This window comes from Arachis duranensis, chromosome 4 (assembly GCF_000817695.3).
Source record: "Arachis duranensis cultivar V14167 chromosome 4, aradu.V14167.gnm2.J7QH, whole genome shotgun sequence".
Taxonomy (NCBI): Eukaryota; Viridiplantae; Streptophyta; class Magnoliopsida; order Fabales; family Fabaceae; genus Arachis; species Arachis duranensis.
In genome coordinates, this window is record NC_029775.3 from 35,293,338 (window position 1) to 35,312,642 (window position 19,305).

At 36.7% G+C, this 19,305-nt stretch overlaps 3 protein-coding genes across 3 annotated transcripts in view; 1 reads left to right on the forward strand and 2 right to left on the reverse strand.

The window, feature by feature from the left end:
* Nucleotides 1-13,004: 13,004 nt before the first annotated feature.
* LOC107484112 (uncharacterized) lies at nt 13,005-13,721 on the reverse strand. Its single transcript, XM_016104731.1, has 2 exons — nt 13,439-13,721; nt 13,005-13,393 (listed from the first exon to the last, which is right to left on the reverse strand). The coding sequence occupies exons 1-2, from the start codon at nt 13,719-13,721 to the stop codon at nt 13,005-13,007; spliced, it is 672 nt and encodes a 223-aa protein (XP_015960217.1).
* A 1,163-nt stretch (nt 13,722-14,884) lies between these two features.
* LOC107484118 (glycine cleavage system H protein 2, mitochondrial) lies at nt 14,885-17,502 on the forward strand. Its single transcript, XM_016104736.3, has 3 exons — nt 14,885-15,037; nt 16,653-16,912; nt 17,116-17,502. Exons 1-3 carry the CDS (start codon nt 14,959-14,961, stop codon nt 17,242-17,244), a joined length of 468 nt encoding a protein of 155 aa, XP_015960222.1. The 5' UTR covers nt 14,885-14,958; the 3' UTR covers nt 17,245-17,502.
* A 363-nt stretch (nt 17,503-17,865) lies between these two features.
* The window catches only part of LOC107484119 (uncharacterized), a 2,662-nt gene continuing 1,222 nt past the window's right edge, over nt 17,866-19,305 (reverse strand). The window contains exons 5-7 of the mRNA XM_016104737.3: nt 19,135-19,189; nt 19,003-19,045; nt 17,866-18,312 (exon numbers count right to left, since the gene is read on the reverse strand). Of these exons, the coding sequence (XP_015960223.1) occupies nt 18,241-18,312; nt 19,003-19,045; nt 19,135-19,189 (170 nt within the window). The 3' untranslated portion in view covers nt 17,866-18,240. The remainder of the gene's footprint in view (nt 18,313-19,002; nt 19,046-19,134; nt 19,190-19,305) is intronic.

Genomic DNA, 19,305 nt, shown 5'->3' on the forward strand with positions numbered 1-19,305 from the left:
AATTAGGATTAGGATTAGGTTAATCTCTCTCTTCTTAGATCTAGATTTGATTCATGCTTTGATTCAATTTTCCTTTATCAATTCTTAATCTTCTCATCTCTCTCTTTCTAGTTATGTGCTTTAACAATTGTAATTCTTCATTTTGTTTGGGATAGATTGTTGTTCCTTTGTTTCCCTTCAATAATGCAATTTGAGGTAATTCATGATAATTGTGATTTCCTTGATTGTTGTTGTTAATCCTTTGCAATAATTGTAGTTAGGCTCTATTCTTATTGTCAATTTACTATGCTTTTCTTTTATGCCTTCCAAGTGTTTGATGAAATGCTTGGTAGGATTTTAGTGTAGCTTTTGTTCCTCTTGGCTTTGGTTGAGTAATTAGTGACTCTTGAGTTATCTAATCCTTTTGTTGATTGATAATTAGAAGTTGCTAATTGATTTGAATGCCCCTAAAACTAGTCTTTCCTTTGGGAGTTGATTAGGACTTGAAGAATCAAATTGATTCACCCACTTGACTTTCCTTTATTTAGTAAGGGCTAACTAAGTGGTAGCAATAAACAATTCTCATCACAATTGAGAAGGATAACTAGGATAGGACTTCTAATTCTCATATCTTGCCAAGAGCCTTTTATAGTTGTTAGTTTATTTTCATTGGCATTTACTTCCATGCCTCTTATCCAAAACCCCAAAATAACTCAAACCAATAACAAGACACTTTATTGTAAATCCTAGGGAGAACGACCCGAGGTTTAAATACTTCGGTTATTAATTTTAGGGGTTTGTACTTGTGACAAACAAATTTTTGTATGAAAGGATTATTGCTTGGTTTAGAAACTATACTTTACAACGAGATTTCATTAGTGAAATTCTAAACCGTCAAAAATCCACTCGTCAAGGAACTCGTTCCTGAACCTATAAGACCAAAGCCTAGATCAGTTCCTCAGCATCCTCAAAGAGGTAATCCTCATATCCCTCTTCAATCAGTTAAGGAACCTTACAATATTGATCCTTTTGCTCACAAATCTTTCTTTATGACCTCTCACTCCAACAATAACCCTCACTGTTTTTGCTTTGTTGTAAACCATGATTTTTATCACGATGTTGTTGTTTATCATCCCATTTATCTTACATTTTTTGCTGAGTTACCAAATCTAAAAAAAGAAAGATTTTGCATTTGTTGAAAATCTTGAATTTCTGTACTAGAATCAATTTTTCAAAATCAAAAAGCTTGTTTTTCCAGATTTAGTTCGGGAGTTTTTTGCTAATCTGACCTACCATGAGGGATCCATTCAGTCTTATATCAAAGGTCGTGATCTTGTCCTGAATAGTGAATCAATAAGTGACTCCATAGAATATACTGATGTTAGTGTCTGTGCTTATACCTCTAGTAAATGGGATGAGGGGTTGGGTGTGTCGTATAAAGATGTTCTAACTCATGTGTATGAAAATATCTCTCTGATTGATGGTCTGACTCCTAATCATCGAGCCCTTGGCCATTCTCATGCTCAATTGCACCGAATAGTAAACCACATTATTTTACCTCAAAGCGGCTCATATAAGAGGGTGTCTTTCTGTGATACATTGATTTTATATGCTATCATCACTAAAACTTTTTTTTGCATATTATACGGTGAGGCATATGTTTGATTGCATAAGGAGTGACAAAAATGTGGCTCTTCCTTATGGCATATTTTTAACTTCCATCTTTGAACAATTTGGTTTTGACCTGTCAAATGAATCATATGAAAATAGATACTCATGTCTAAAAGAAGGTGGTTCAGTGAAACAACACAAGAAAGGGCCTACGAGAACTGAAAAGGTAGTCCTAGATGATGATGATGATAAACTAGATGACATGCCTCCTCACTCTACTTTGGAAACTTCAGCCTCAACTGGTCACAAATCACTCCTTTATGGAGTTGTTAAAAATGTTCTGCAGGAGTTTGTGAACCTATCCAACCATCTAATCTCTACAAGCCAACAAGAAAAGAAGCTTGCGGTCAGAAATGAGAATATCCTCAGAAAGTCAAGGGATAGAATGGTTGTCCTTCTAAAGTATGTTGACAACATTAATGAGGACGAAACCATGGCCACTAACCATGAAGAACCACTTGATTCTCAGGAGGATGGCTCGGATGCTTGAGAATGTCTCGAGTTGCTGATTTCTGTTATATTAACTCTTTGTCTCTTGGAACAATTTAGTTTGGTTTGGACACTGTTTTATTTGAATGACTATAAACATTAACAACTGCTTTATTTGGACTTATTTTAATTCGATTAATCCTTTTGTGCTAATAATTTTTACAGGTTTGAGTTGCCTTTAGTTTTTTCTTTGATGACAAAAGATAGGAGTATTTTGGAGTAATTAGATAGTTCTAATTGGTAAATAGATAGTTTTAACTTGATGCAGTAGTAATTAGATAGTTTTGATTGGTAAATAGATAGTTTTGACTTGATGCATGTGATGTTGCTGGTGGTTTGGTCTGACAATTAAGTACATGCTCTGTTTTGAATTTTTTTTGGCTAATGGATCTAATATTGATTATCAATTTAGTGTTATTATCACTCTTGAATCTTGATTAGGTACTTGATTTCATTGTTTGGGTGCAGTTTAATGCATGATACCTTTTTATCAAGTTGTTAAAAATATTGTATTACAAATTTTTGGACAAGCATGTGTGTGTTCTCTATATGGATACATATGAACAGAAATAAAAGAAGAGCACAAAGTCAAGGGGAGCAATCCTTGAGAAAGAAAGCGAAAGCACATTAAAACTACTTGATGTCATCAAAGAAAAGTGCTTTAATCTTATCTAATTCAATTTCTTTGATTCTATCCTTTGAAATTATGTTTGTCATCAAGGGAGAGATTATCGAGTTAAGAATACAATTAATTTAATGATGATGATGACAAACATTGATATATTGGATTAAATATCCAATTAGATTTGATTGTTTTATTTATTGTGCAAGCCCAAACTTGTTTGAGATGTAGTCCAAAACAATGAAGCCAAATGCACTCAAGGGCGATGAAAGAAAATTGATCCACAAACCATCCCACTGCCATCCAATCATAGTGAGTCAAACCTAAGCTAAAGCTCACAAGTACACTTCGGTTAAATACACAAGAGAGAAAGAGTGAGCTTCAATTTATGTTCAAACACAAAAGAGAAAGTAATAAAATCTAATCAATGAAGACATTGTCAAATCAAGACAATCAAAAGCATGTTAAGCTAAGTCAGAGGTTAAAGATAAAAAATTTTATTTGCATGCAAGTTGATTTCTTCACATCTTCTTCTACTCTCTGCAACACTGTTTTGGGAAAGTTGAAGAAAATGGTGGTTGATTATTTCTGCTATAAATCAAAAGCTCAAATTGTTACTTGGAGCTAAAGAACAATTTTAAGGGTTTGAATTTGGCATTATCTCTTAGCAAGCTCATCTCTACTGCTCTGCACTCCTCAGTTAAGCCAAGAAATAGATTTCAAATTCCTAATTTTGGGGGTTGATTGAAGAAAGAGAAGGGATGATTTCTCAAAGCCCAAGGTCCAATAAGTTGACTTGGGAGGAACCCTAATCGTTGCTCTGATTAAGGTACAAAAAAGAAAATTGAATCTCATCAGAGCTCAAGGAGAGAGAACCTGAGAGAGAAAGAGAGGGATAGCAAAGAGTGAATCCTCACTACTGAGTTTGAAGTCTTGGAAGCATTACACCTACATTAAAGGGAGCACTCCGCCAAGATGAAGAACAAGGTTATGAGTTCAAATGCTGGATTCAGTGCATAGAGTCAAAGCTGTGAATCATCATCTCCTTCATTATTTATTGTTTGTATTTCTATTTTAATGTATATCTTTCTTTATATTCTGTCTAAGGTAAAAAGCAAGAAAGAGAGACACTGAGAAAAAGCCATAGAGTGAAAAAAAGGCTGAGAGAAAAGCCAAGAGTGATTTCAGATTTCTTTTGGTTGTATTTTCTATTTTGTGTCATGTACTTGAGAGGTATCTCTTGTTAAGTTGGGTAAGCACTTAGTGTGGTGAGTATAGGTATTTGCATAGTCAAGTCAAGTTTATGTTGAGACTTATGTGCCCAAATAGGATTACGTTGAGTCCTAGGAAATTGGTGTATGTAATACTTGGATTGAGAGTAAAAATTTCACCAACGTTGTGGTGGAGACTGGATGTAGGTTACATTGTACAAAGCAACTGAACCAGGATATATGGCTATATCACATTCTTCCTTTCTGTTTTTTGGTTTTTATGAGACAAAGCGAAATTGTCTCCTGCATAATCTGCTGTGCAGATCAAACAGTAACCAAGTTTTATTTCTGGTTTTAAGACTCACTTTATCAAAGTTAAATAAGGTCATAGATTCAACTCCTCCTTCTCTAAGCCTCTAGAACCTGCATTTTAAATTATGCTTTCTTAGGTTGTTAGGTATTTAGTTTTTAATACTGTTGAATTAATTATTTGCTTGGGTGTCGTCATTAGAAATTTTTAAACATTATAAATTATTATTTGCTTAGGTTGTTCACTAGAACTTTTTAAAATTTTATTTATAAATTATTATGTGCTTGGATTGTTAGTTTTTAATTTTATTTATAAATCACATATTTTGGTGTTGGACACAACGTAGATAACTTTAAGACTACACATCATGAATATGTGATGAATTTAAACTAACGTATCGATGTGCACAGACTTGCGAAATCGTCAAGTATCCCACAATAGGAATTTAGTTTTGTGAGTTTTGACGCTCTCAATGTTTCTAGATTCGATTACATCTATTTGATTGGTAAGTTTATTATTTTACAAAAAATAAATTCATTGATAGATTTATTTATTTCATCAATTTCTTTTAGCAAAATTATTAACAACAAATCCTTTTTATCTTAATTTATTTTAAATATTATTATATATCTTGATGGAATTAAAAGTAAGAAGACTTTTGAAAAGGACCGCAAGTCTATCAAGTACAATATTATTGTTAATCAATTTTTTTTGGATTCTTTAGCTATAAATTTAAACCTTTTATTTTCCGTTGTCGTCATTAAAAATTTTTAAAACTTTATAAATTATAAGTTATTTGCTTAGTTGGTTATTTTTTAAATTTTAAGTTATTTGCTTAAGTTATTTTGTTTAGATTGTTAGTTTTTAAATTTTAAATACACTTTCTTAAGTTTTTAGTTTTAGATATTTACATAATTTATCAGGGTATTAATTTTAAAATGGTAATGAATTTTTTATTTTTATCGACAAATAATAGAATAGATACAATTTACAACGAAACTAATAAAAATATTTCTAATTTTTATTTTCTGATTAGATTAAAAGAGTTTTATATTTTAAACAATATTCAATTTCAATTTTTCTCATGCTATTATTTTGAAAGGAGCGTAAAATAAAAATATTAATTAATTGATTAATTTTAATTAAATTTTAGATAAAATCATGAGTGAAATGTGATAATCCATGGACAACTTTACGCTATTTTGTCAAGAGTTAAGAGTCGCAATGATCTAAATGTTCTAATTCTAGACGTAGACAGCAATTCAAAAGCCTTAACAATAAATATCATGTTTAAAGAAGTTTTTAGTAATATTTAGATTAAAAAAATAGTATTTTTATTTTAGTAACATATTATAATTTACACTTTATACAAATATTTATCGTAGAAATAACTAATTTATCTATAACTATACTTTTCAAACTTGAAATAAAATGTATAATATAAAACACAACATCATATGAACATTGTTAATCTAATGAGATTAATAAAAGGGCAATGTACGTATATAAAATAAAAGAGAGAAAGCTTTACGTGAATGCAACATTTGTAAAGTCCTTACGTGAGTGTCTTTTTTGTTTTCTATGTAAACCGTGGGAGCTAACCACGGTTTCGAATTTGTGCATAAACCGTGTGAGGCTTGGACGGTTTTCACTTAGGAAAGTTTGAGCATAAATCGTGACTGCTCACCATGGATTATGAAGGAAAATTACAAGCTAGAAACCGTGCTTAGTCACCATGGTTTATGAAGAAAAAACTTTGAGCATAAAACCCTGTTGGCTACCACAGTTTATTATTAGAGTAGTATAAATATATAATTCGTGAATAGTCATCACGGTTATCATTTGTGTCAAACCAAAATTTGTTGAAGCTTGGAGGTTGAGAGAGTTTGAGGGAGAGGCTGTAAGGTTTTGGTGCCATTTGGGTGATGGAGCCATGGAGGACGAAGTTCGCATGTACCAACTAAATGGCGTTGCACACGTGGCTGGATACATCAACCAAGAGGTTAGTTGTTGTTATTATTATTATTATTATTATTATTATTACTATCATTAGAGAAAATAGAAAACCAATGTGGGTGTATAATAATTTTTTTAAATTATATTTGCTGTTAATAGTATTGGTCGTATGTTGAGCCTACTAGGGTTATTAGCGGTGTCATGAGACAACAGAATATGCCTCTACACGACTGGATTATACTGTATCTAGAGACCGCTGGCTTGTATCACCTCGCTAGGCTGAACAGTCAGTGGTTCTGGGTTGATGAGCCTCTACTTAGCGCATTCGTTGAGAGGTGGCGTCCTGAAACCCACACCTTTCACATGCCGTTTGGGAGTGCACCATGACTTTGCAAGATGTGGCATATCAGCTGGGTTTGCCCATCAATGGGGAGGCCGTTAGTGGGTGCCTGACTGACTTTGAGAATCTGATGGAGAACGGAAGACCCGCATGGGTATGGTTTTGTGAGTTGTTTGGCGAGTTACCGCCACAGAATAAAGTCAAGCATATGACGGTGTGCTACACATGGTTCCATGAGAGGTTCCGGATTCTCCCAACAGACACGAGTGAAGAGACCGTGCATATATACGCGCGTGCTTATATTCTGATGTTATTGTCTTCTCAGCTGTTTACGGACAAGAACGCAAACCGGGTTCACCTTCGCTAGTTGCCTTATTTGGCATCGATGGACGACTTGGGTAGATATAGCTGGGGTTCGGCTGCACTGGCCTGGTTGTATAGATGTCTTTATCGTAGGACAGACAGAAACATTGTTAACTAGGTCGGGCCACTATAGCTTCTACAGTCTTGGATTTTCTGGAGGTTTCTCAGTTTGAGACCTAGTGGTTTTGATGTGTTTGGGTTTCCGCTTGCATCCAGATACGATTTATTATTTTCGGTCCATAACTTGTTCAATTTCATGTGTTGTTGTTCGTTATGACATGCTTTCAATGGAACTTATAGGTGGGCTACATATCTACCGAGAAACGATGCAGGGATCAAAGAGTGGTGTCTGCATGCCTTTCTTTGGATAGATTGCTTGTCCTCGATGTGAGTCGTTTAGTTATTGCTCTTACAAGTAGTGGTTCAAGTTTACTCTTATGGTCTTACCTAACATTACCTTTTCCGATACAATTTGTATGGGAGCCTTATTCTTCTCCTAAGGTTGTTGCTGTTGCTCATCCGTAGATACTAGTTGACGAGCACCGTAGGCTATGGATGGCGGTCACTAGCCTGATATATTTTGCTGCGATTGAGTGGCATCAGGTGGATAGGGTGGTACCGCAGTTCGGCGGTGTTCAGCATCTCCCTCAGTTGGCTCTGAACATAGATTGGCTCCATGCGAAGGATGGAAAGGGTGGAGATCGATAGTTCCCCAGATATTATTAGGAGTGGCATTTGCATTGGGAGAACCGGGTTGATTCAGTCATACCAGTCGATCGAGTAGCTGACCCCAGTCCATTAGCTGAGTACTTGGACTGGTGGTGCCGTGTGGCCCACAGATTCCTATCTCCAAATATTGCATTTCATGATCCTAGACCGATTATTTTGACCGAGGAGGCTCATCATAGAGGATCGTCGCAGGCACCTCCCAGGGTGCAGGTTCCTGACAGACCGGACAACAGGCAAGTGGATTGGCGTCAGCGTATAGGCACACGTACCACCGATCGAGAGTGGCGATGGCTCGACGACCGTTTGGATGAAAACCTAGGTGGTGCTGATGATGAAAGTGTTATAGATCATCGTGTTCCTCGACGTAGAGCCAACGGCAGGGTGGGCGGGATGGTCGTGGACGTGCTTGAGGTAGAGGACCAATTGCTGAGGATGATGGTGCTCAGCACGCTGTTGGTGAGGATGTTAGAGGTTTGGGCACTGGGATGGATCAGCCCATCTACGATGTAGGGGGTAGCTTTCAGTTGTTCGGGAGTATTGGGCCACAGGTATTCGCTGACTTTACTACCGCAACCATCGGCATGGACATCGATGATCCTGTTAGTCAGTTAGAGTTCTTTAGGGATATAGTAGACATGCTGAGGGACGACGATGCGACCCATTATAGGCCACAGATGCCTGAGGTTCATTCCCAGTTTGCCGAGTACTAATCACCGGGTCACGATGTTCAGCCTCAGTTGCCGGTTGACCTCAATAAGCCTGCAGCTTCTCCATCTGACCCATGGTTCACATTATGAGGGACCCCAGCATCAGCATTCAACGCCGTTCCGCCACAGACTGATCCATGCTACCGTGGATGCTAGTTGCCTTCGGACGTCCTTCCCTTGCACGCCTCATGTTAGGATCAGGAGTGATTGTTGGTCCAGCATATGGGGGCTATAGGCCTTCTGGGATAGCTGAACAAACCCGTGCTTGTACACGTTGAACACCTCAGTCATACGATACACCTTGTGAATATATGACGCCCAATTCAGGCGTGAGCGGGCGCAACATGCAATGGCGTGACAATATGGATAATGGAGCACCTGAAAGTGGCCACAATCGCATGTGTGATCCTTAAGGGAAACTCGATAGCTACCTAGCGAGAAGTTTTCGGTCGGTGTCATTTCAGCCACCGTGTACTCTGATTGGTGCCTGTCGTATAACATGACGGTGAAGCACTTGGAGTCTCTTATGTTCTAATCAATAGCCTTCACCAACACCCGACACAATTCATGTCCAGATCCAAGTTGTGCCTCTGTCGTCTGTCCGCGGACCACTAATAACTCAGCAAGCCTCCCGTAAGTTGACTTAACCAACGAAGTGACTGGGATGTTGCGAGTTCCCTTTAACACGAAATTCACACATTCACTAACCCAAATCGTCTACCGCTATTCTCATGTTGGGTCCACTTGTCATACTCCATCCGGTTGGTCCAGTCACACATGGCCGGTGTAACCACCCTATCCCATGAGGCCTGTGATTTTTGATTCCTTACAGCGTTCGCTGGTGCGCATAGGATTAGATATATGAAAATATAAAGCGTAGATAATGAATTAGTTGAGAAATTAGCCTAAAAGCATTACCAACCATTAACTCAGTTTTTCCTTCCTCTTTTTCAAAAGCATGGTTTTCTTTTCCTTTTTTGTTGAGGTGAGGAGAAGCCACGAAGCCTTATGCACCGCCTCACCCACTTCCTTTTCTTCTATCTCTTGTTAATAGTGCTTCTCATTTTCTTTGAACCAAAATACGCACGACGAAGGAGAAGAACAGAGAAGGGAAGCAAAACAAAACTGAAGAGGAAGGAAGAAGCCATCCGCAGCAAGAAGGAAGGCACCCCACCTCTCATCACTCTGAATCTTCGAAGCTTCTTTGTTGGGTGAGAACCAGCAACTCTCCTTCTTCCTCTTCTTCAGATTCAAATTATGTTCTTCCATTTTATTCCACCTCTGCCATTCTAATTCTAATTCTTGCTAGAACAGTAGTGACCGTAGGCAAGAACTCTTCCCTTGCTTGAGGTGAGGTCAGCCATTTGTTCTTGAAAGAGAGGCCAAAGCTCCAATTCCATACGGTTAGGGTTCTGATTCCGGAAAGAAGTAAAAATAGAATTTTCAACTTCAAAAGAGGTAAGGGTTAGGACAATTAGACTATTATTCTTGTGGCTGTGCTTGTGATGAGAATAGATAAACTATTATATGCTTGATTTATGATAAATATGGCTCTAGTATGTGTTTGAATGATGGTTAGGTTATATGAATTGTTATGTTTGATATAGTGCTGAAAAGTGGAAGTTTGATTATGGTTAAGTAATTAAAATTGTGAAATTTATTGAATTTGTTTTCTTGGAGCTATTCTGACCATTCTAGCAACTTTAGTTAGTTAAAATAAAAGTAAAATTATAGTTTTAGATGAATTCTAGACTTGAACATAAGATTTGGCATGTGAGGTTGTTGGAAGTGCATTATGCAGAATTTCTACAATTTCTGCATAATTGGCAGCAAAATGAACGAATTTCTGGGTGCATTCCAGATAATAATTTTGGATAAAATTATTTTTCTATAAAAATATAATGTGTTTTTAATATCTAGTAAACATTTCAGAATTAATTGATAAGTGGATTGGGAGAAAGGAATTTTTGAAGATTGATGGTTTCATCAGAAAATTCTGTTTCTTTACTGTAGAAGCACCAACTTCCAATTCACTTAATTTATAATCCTGATGAGTATTTAGGCTGAAACCAATGGCAGTCTCAAGCTTTATGTGTCTAAAATCTTTAGTTTAAATTTTGTGTCAAAACTCTTTCTAACCAATTAGTTATGTTGCAAGAAGTGAGGATAGCTTGCTGAATTTTGAAAACAACATTCTAAAAGGCAGGGCTGTGTTCCTAAACTCATAACTTTTTCATGTGACATAGTAATAATCTGAAATTTAGTTTTCTGAAAATGTGGAAGAGTCTTGTTTAATTACATGAATTTTGAAAGGTAATTGGTGAAAATTAAATTTTTAGTGAATTTAACAAATTTACTGCTCGCTGTTATTTTTTCTGCAATGATAGCATAATTTTTGAAAGATTTGTACAAGTGTCAATTATGGTAGGAATGCCCCAGAACCAAGTTTTATTTTCTAAACCCGTGGTTTTATAATAACTAAGGGGATTAAAGAGAGTATAATGACCAATTAAGAATGTCTACCTGGTAAATTGTTAAGAGAAGTTTGAACGATATTAAAACTGAGGGAACTCGTAAGGGTGGTTTTAGTGCTATTTTAGGGGGGAGATTATGTCCGAATTTCTATAAAAGTTCAGGGACTTGGTTAAATGAAAATTCGTAAATTGTCTCCAAGAAGGTTTAAGGATAATGGGTGATGTGGAGGTATATATAATTAGGCGGTGGTGCGGAGGTATGTATAGTTAGGCGGTGATGCGGAGGTATGTTTTATAGTGTTGGTAATGTGGATGCATGATAAAGAGAAAGGAAATGAGAAAACCATGTATGAAAGAGATAGTTGAAACGAATGATAAATTATGAAAAGTGTATGTTGAATGGGCCTTGTGCCAGACTGCTACTGCAAAAGTGTCCGCCTAACGGATAGCCTAAGATTGCTAATGCGGGAATGTTCGCCTAACTGATAGCACTGTTCCTTACTGTGATACACATTGAAATGTTATTAATATGAGGCATAATTGACACGGGTAACCGTGATGACAAGGTGTCTAATTGACACAGTAAAGGGACCATATTCGGGATTCACTCCGAGTAACGTCGGGTTGCGGGTAGACAACTGATGCATGAGCTCATGGCCTGCGTTAGGAACAAGCATGCATCATCTTGTTTGCGCATATGAACTTCTTGTTAATTATTTACTGCCATTTCTTCCTTGTTCATGCTATTTACTTGTTATATATATGTTTGTGCCTTGAGTCTCTATGTTTGTTCCTTTTTCTGTTTTGCAACAACTTAGAGATAAAGACCCTAGGTTCCCTTTTTACCTTACTGCGAACTCTAGGTTCTCACCCTTCTTTTCTTTCTTTCTCCCCCTCCCAAGACGGGTCTGGCAGAGGAGCTCTTTGAGTTTCGTTCTAACCTCTGAGTTATGAGGATCCGGCGGGCGGAGGAGTCTTCATATGGAGCACGCTTTGGACCGCTTTCTTGAACGATGTTCGGAGATCACCCCAGAGTTAGTCGCAGTGAATCTTTCGCTCCTTTTTGATGATCTTAGTATTACTTTCCCTCGTTTTTGTAGTACTTTTAGAGGGGTAGGACGTCTTAGTAGTTCGGTTCTAGTTTAGAAAACCCGTGTGAGGGTTAGGACTGATTTCTTCTTTTGTATCTATACATATCACTTGGTGTGATACTCGGCTTTGATAGATGACACGTATCCTTGAACTTAACTCATGCGTATATTGTATATATGTTTATATATGTTATTTTTGTTGCCATGTGTTTTCTTACATGATAACTTTAAAAAAACTAACCTTGCGAGCAACTAAACGCTAATCCACGAATAATAATTTATTTACGATTAAACCGATAAAGGCTTTTATTGATATTAATTTATAAAAATCTGAGTCTAGAGCTAAGTAGGCCCGCACGACCAGTAACACCTAAACATTTGGCAATGGTCATGACATGTCAAAAGTTGGGGTGTTACAGCCGGATTCTCAGTCCGCATGATGGCAAACCAGTAATAAAACTCTGCTTCAGTTTTTGCATAGGCAGCATTCACCAGCATCCTCCTTACATCTTTACCTTTGAAGCTAAGGCTAGAATTCGCTGCCACATGATGAATATAGTACGCTCGAAAAGCACGTAGAGGCAGCCAACCATTCTCGGGGGCCTCAAGTGCAGCCTTGATACCATTATGCCTGTCAGAGAAAACAAGGATACCCTCCTGCGGCGTCACATGCGATCGTAGGTTGGACAAGAAGAATGACCATGACTTCGCATTTTCTCCCTCCACAAGGGCGAAGGCTATCGGGAGGATGTTCGAGTTCCCATCCTGCACTATTGCCAACAGTAACGTGCTTCCATACTTGTCATACAAGTGGGTACTGTCAATACTCACGAGGGGCTTGCAATGCCGGAAGGCCTCAATGCAGAGTGGAAATGTCCAGAAAAGACGATGAAAGTACACCGTTGACTCATCGACCTGATCCCCAAGTCGAACAGGAGAGGTCTTCAACACAGTGATTGTCCCGGCCATGGTCGACTGTACTCCTAGCATCCAACGTGGTAACTCGGCATACGAGTCATCCCAGTCTCCATATATTTGTGCTACTGCCTTATGTTTTTCCATCTAAACCTTCCTGTAACTAGGCCTGAACCCGTAATCGGCTTCTATTACTTGTTGCAAGACCTTTATCGTAATCGCAACATCAGCCATAACCAACGAAAAAATCCTCGCACAGATAACGTGGTAATCAAGCTGACGGTGATCACTGGAAATAGAGGTGGCCAAGCAAGTGTGCGGACCGTTGTACCTCCTAACCTCCCAAGTGCCCTTTCGTGCACGAAGCGATATGCGAATCAACCAACTACAACCCTTGCCGAACTCCTTGCATTTTCCATGATACTTAAGATGATCCGATTTCAAGACTCTGTACTCAACACCTCGACGGATGCTATAGTCCTTCACACTCAGAACAGCTTCATATTTATTCTGGAATGATTGTCCAATCTGAAATTCTGTAGAAGAACCACCAATTGTAGCACCTCCGTCCGTCTATTGACCCAGAGCCTCCAAGTTTAGAGTGGAGAAGTATGGAGGGTACTGCTGCGTGCCAGAACTTGAAGGCCCGTGCTGTGCATGTGGATTGGCACCTGTGTCATCATCGCTGTCCCCAATGATATCTATAGGCTCCTGGTTAGAGTCATCGTCCCGCATTGCATTCTCTACTCGATCAGGTTCCCTGAAGCCTTGAACATCATGAATCATGCCACCACCGGTATCCACCTCAAATCCCTGCTGCCAGACCCCAGGATTCTCCAACGGTACAGAACCAACTGCCTCCATTCGACTAAATCAGCCGCAAAGGAAGGGGATGCGACCTACGGAACAGATGGTCCGGCCACAGGCATCGAACTAGATGCACCGCTTGCGGCAGTCGAGCTATGAACTGGAGTTGATGCCCTAGAACTATCGACACCAACCTCCAACTTCGCATACAGCTCGTGTATTCTGACCTCCGAAAAACTCTTAACACAATGAAACAGAACCCTAATATTTTCATCAGCCGCTAGCACAAACGTATCATACTTAACACCGGTCGAGAAAACTGCGACGAAAATGTTGTAGAATAGCTTCTTCACACACTTGCTCCCAAATACCCCAAACTTCTGCAAGATGCTGTTCTTTACATCTGACAAAGTGCTTGATGAACTGATGAATACACTTAATGGTTTTCTGTCAGTAAACTTCACACCATATTTTTTGCTTCTTTTAATTTTCCCAAAGTAATGCACTAAGACAAGAAAACTCTCTTCCTCACTTGCCATTGTGTGATAATGATCTCTTCAACAGCTTCAATCTCGCTCATATATATATATAATTCTTCCCCTCATAAACCGTGGCAGCCAACAAGGATTTATGAGTTTAAAAAACCTTTCATAGGGTTTTATGGTCATATTTCTGCCTCCTTAAACCGTGGTGACCTATCACGGTTTATGTTCATTCTTTATTCTTCATAAACCGTACCAGCTAACAACGGTTTATATGTAAATAGGAAACCATGGTTAACTCCCACAGATTACATAATAATAAAAAAAAGCACGTAAGGAAGTTCCATATATTGCATTCAGTAAAGCTTTCTCTCCTTTATTTTATTTAAGTACATTGCCCTTAATAAAATATTAGATTATCGATAAATTTTTATTAGTCTTTTGATATAAAATTTAGTACAAAATTAACATTCTACTAATATAGTTATATATATTTTTATTTTTCAGTTTTTTTTTATGGTTCAAGAATATTATAAATTTTAAACTTATATTTATATTTTATTTTGAATAAATATAAAATAATTTATTCAATACATTTATTATATAATGACAATAATAGAACATTAATTAAATATGCATGTAAAATTGTTTTAACCTAGAAATCCATCCAAATTAAATTAAATTCATTAAAAAAAAGGTAAAGCAAAAAGCCAAAAACATCTACCAACACCCCGCAACATAAAAGGGTTATTAAGCAGCGGTGCACAAGCAGTGTCAGTGTCTTGAGAGAGAGAGAGAAAGAGAGAGAGAGAATGGCTTGCAGGCAATTCTGGGCTTCACGAGCTGCTTCCTACCTTAGGGTTTCTCTCTTCAACCGAAGCTTTTCCGCTGGTAACTCCCCTCTTTCTTCTTCCTGTTACGATCTGTTTTCGTTTCGTTTACGTGATCACTTTTCTGTATGTATGTTGTTGGATCTTGATCCATCACCGCATGTTTCTCATTCAATGCTTCATTTTAAATTTAGTACCTTTACTCTTTTTCTCATTTCGATGGAAATTGACACGCCTTTATTCATGTCATAAATGCTGATCTCTTATTCTTGATCATGTTATGGACTTTAATTTTTATGCACTGGCATTCAACATTGTAAGGTAGTTAATATCCACCTGTGTTATCTAGAAATGAAATTACTTTTATCTATGTGATAGTATCGGACTGAATGTCGTGTATAAAAGAAAAAATTAGATTGACACTGGTAGAGCATTAAAATTAAAATGGTAGTTGCATCATCTATTTTAAAGGGAAGGAACTTTATATGTTGTGATGGGAGGAGGAAAGAACACCTACCAGCTATCAGCATCAATGGCATTAACATAACAATTCCCCTATTTCTTATTTCAATTTTTTGACCTTTAGTGCTGCAGGGACCAGAAAATGGTTTCTTGTATGTTATGTGAGAGTCTGTGACCTACCTAATGATTCTAGTGGGGCCTTACCAGCTCAAGTAGTTGTAATATGCTAAATGACAAGGATGGTGAATTGGTGTTTGGTGAAATTTTGGTAATTGATGGTGACAGAATGGAGAGGTTAGATTTTTTTTTTTTTTTTGGTTTTCTAATCACTGGATCTTTGAATGATGGATTTGAAAATGGAAATTGAAAAAGCTTTCATGTTTCTGTATGCATTTTCAAAGGGTTTTGCATGCTCTTTGGAAGATGGAACCATGATTTTTCTCATTATGCTCTTAACATTTTAAAGATTGAATTTTTGTATCAATTTCAAGGAAAAAGGCTTTGTTTCTAATAAAAAAAGAAAAGAAAAAATCGTTTGTCAATTCTTTTGTGTGTATTTGGAAATATTTGGAGAGAATAACTTTTGTCTCTCAAACTTTATTGTGGCTTCTATAGGTAAATTTCCCACAAGATTTTGGAAAGAAGCAAGAATTTGCTACTTATTTTTGGGTAAAAAATAAAATGTATTTGGACCACAGTTTTACCAATTAATTCTCACTTTAGTATGTACGCAAACTTTACCTAACTTTATACAAACAATACTCACTAATGACTAATCCAATGTTTTTATCTTTGATATACATTACAAAACAGAGAACTAACTGTTTCAAAGTAGTTCTCCCAAAATATATTCGTCTCAAACATAAGTCTCCACCTTGAAACCTAGCCCTTGATATATCTTGACTTTAACCAAAACAATGTTCATTAATCCAATATCTCTTGCCTTTTAGTGCCTATCAAGTTGTCTTAGTGTGTCTAACTTTTCATCATCTGTAATAAACACACAAACAAGGTAGAATGATAATATTGATAATATTCTTCTTGTGGCTCTTGAAAGAATGCAGGTAATCAGAAGGGAGCTCCTCTTTGTTAACAATGATGCAAGAAGCAAAATTACCATTTTGATCTGATTTACTTGTTAGGTGACTAAGGCTAAAAAAAAAACAAAAGTTAATTATTAGATTTTTATTAACTAACCTTCTATGTTCCTACAGTCATTAAAGACCTGAAGTATTGCGATTCTCACGAGTGGGTGAAAGTAGATGGAAAATCTGCGACTATTGGCATAACTGATCATGCCCAAGATCACTTGGGTGATGTTGTATATGTTGAATTGCCGGAAGTTGGGAAGGATGTAACACAAGGAGAAAGTTTTGGTGCAGTTGAAAGTGTGAAAGCAACTAGTGATATTAACTCTCCTGTTTCAGGGAAAGTGGTTGAAGTTAATGAAGAGCTTAACAGCTCTCCTGGTTTGGTGAGTTTCCATTCTTTTTTAATCTATCAATTTACTTTTATTTTGTACCTAGATAATTAGATATATTGATTCAAGAATGTACCAAGAAATGGTAATGACGGATAAAAAGAAAACGAAGGGAGTATTTAATGTTTAAGGATCAGTCAATTTGGTTGAGTATCAGTCCCATGCATGTTAAAGTTGTGCAATGTTCCTTCATATAGGTTAACTCAAGCCCTTATAAAGATGGATGGATAATCAAAGTTGAAGTCAGTGACAGTGGTGAACTAAACAACTTGATGGATTCAAAACAGTATTCCAAATTCTGTGAAGAAGAAGATTCCAAGCATTAATTGTGTGCCCAAAATATCTTTCAAGCACTCTACAACATACGTTGTGTAGAGATCATATTAAATTGGGAAAGCTAAGAATTGTTTTGTCGTCTTCTCCTTTTGTACTTGTCTTGTGCTTTGACTGCTCTATTTTTATATTTTCACGAGCTTTCTCCGGTTCAGTAGGATTATATTTCTCTCCCTTTGCCATGGAAGTATGAAACATATAACCTGGTGAATTTTCATAATAAAAAGCCTTGCGTTTTTTTACCCTTCTAAGTAGTGCTTATTTTGTTGCATGATATTTCTATTAAGTTCGAGACTCCGCTTTTCTCTATCTAATACTAAACCTGTTACCAGCTTACGATGAATTAAGATATAGTATGCCAAGTTTTCATATTAAGACAATATATATCATTTGCTAGTTTGGGATAGTCCGTATTATTTCGCAATCTTTGGAGCTTGGTTATCTGGTATAAGAATAGTAATATACTAATATACTAATATTAACTGACCTTCAGGATTCTTTCTAACAAATACTCACTGAAGAGCCTTTTTTCCTAGGATATTGAATTCAGACAAAGATTTGTACAAAGAATCATATTTTTAAAATAACATAAAATAAAACTGAAGAGATCAACATGACTCTTAACAATTGAGTTTAATTTTTAATTGTTCCCTTCACTCTTAAGACTTGACTACACTGTGTTCTTTAACTACTTCTCAATTTCCATTTTCCGGCGCCCTATAGAACGGCTAAACTGAAAGCAATAGCACACATCAACATCTCCACCAACACTTGCAAGCAAAAACATACTTGGATAATGTTTACTCGGAATACTTGTATAAATTAACATGATCCCGATCATTTTAACAGTTGCATCCATTGCAAGCTACTCAAGTTACATCTAACAAAAAGGCATTGCAACACACATATCCTGCTATAAACTCCAACGTCAGGTCTGTCTTCATCATACATACAAAAAGGGCCAAGTAAAACAGATGGGTGCCAGCGACTCATATTCCATTAAGAGTGACGACAACTCTTCGCGAAGAAGGATGATCCCGATGCTCACAAAGCCATATGCCCTACCACATAACAGTACCAAAAAAGAAACATAACGTTAATAATTTTGATGTTATATCAATCCAACCTTGGGTGTTAACCAAAATGTGGAGACAGGAACATTATGCAAACTTCCACATAGAGTAACTACATATTTCTTAATCTCAACCAACTTTACCATAATCCTAACATAAAATGTTGTCTGATGTTAATCATAATCAATAATCAACAATAGATATTACTAAACAACACCATATACACAATATACTTTTCTATTAAAAAGGTTTAATAGAAAAACCTAGAACAAAACAAATGACATTTGATAACTATTATGCTAAAAAATGAAGTGCCATAAGTAAATTAAGTAAGCAGTTGCCATTACATATACTGTGGCCAAAGATTCACTATGAAAATCAGGTTTGCTTACAAGCAGGCATGAATGTCAAGTATTTTTAAGTTGCTAACCATTGCTATAATTTATTTTGTCCTTGTTTTATTTATAAATTTGGTAAATCTTGTCCCTCTTGAAATGCATGCATGATGTGAGAATATAATCTAACAAGTTGATATGGATGAAATGCAAAATATTGATCAAGACAGTCCATATATATCTACTATAGGGCTGCAATCTTGGAAAAGTGTAGTGAGATTTCAAATCTGTTTGTGAACTAATAGGTTTTTCCCAACCATAAATACAAGATGAATTTGGGTACCTGCCATGTTCCCATGTTAAGCTTTCCATTTGTTATTGGTATCCTTTAAAAAAATTATATACAAGATATCAGTACATTGTAACATATATTTTCAGCACAATGAATCAAATTAAAGCATGAAGCAGCTCTCACGTGAGTGCACAACCAAACATTGATGATTTAATATGAGCCGGCATGTCATCTGGGCCTGCAAGCAAAATTTCAAATCCAAAGAATATTGTAATGGATGGAAAATACAATATAGGAAAAAAAATACTCAACATGTATGCCGAAAAACTTGGGGAGGGAAAAGAGGGCCCCGCC

Coding starts and splice junctions, on each gene's coding strand:
- LOC107484118 (XM_016104736.3), top strand. CDS start 14,959: ATGGCTTGCAGGCAATTCTGGGCTTCACGAGCTGCTTCCTACCTTAGG. Junction 15,038..16,652: donor CAACCGAAGCTTTTCCGCTG/GTAACTCCCCTC, acceptor ATGTTCCTACAG/TCATTAAAGACCTGAAGTAT. Junction 16,913..17,115: donor TTAACAGCTCTCCTGGTTTG/GTGAGTTTCCAT, acceptor TCCTTCATATAG/GTTAACTCAAGCCCTTATAA.
- LOC107484112 (XM_016104731.1), bottom strand. CDS start 13,721: ATGGAGGCAGTTGGTTCTGTACCGTTGGAGAATCCTGGGGTCTGGCAG. Junction 13,394..13,438: donor TCTAAACTTGGAGGCTCTGG/GTCAATAGACGG, acceptor GTTCTTCTACAG/AATTTCAGATTGGACAATCA.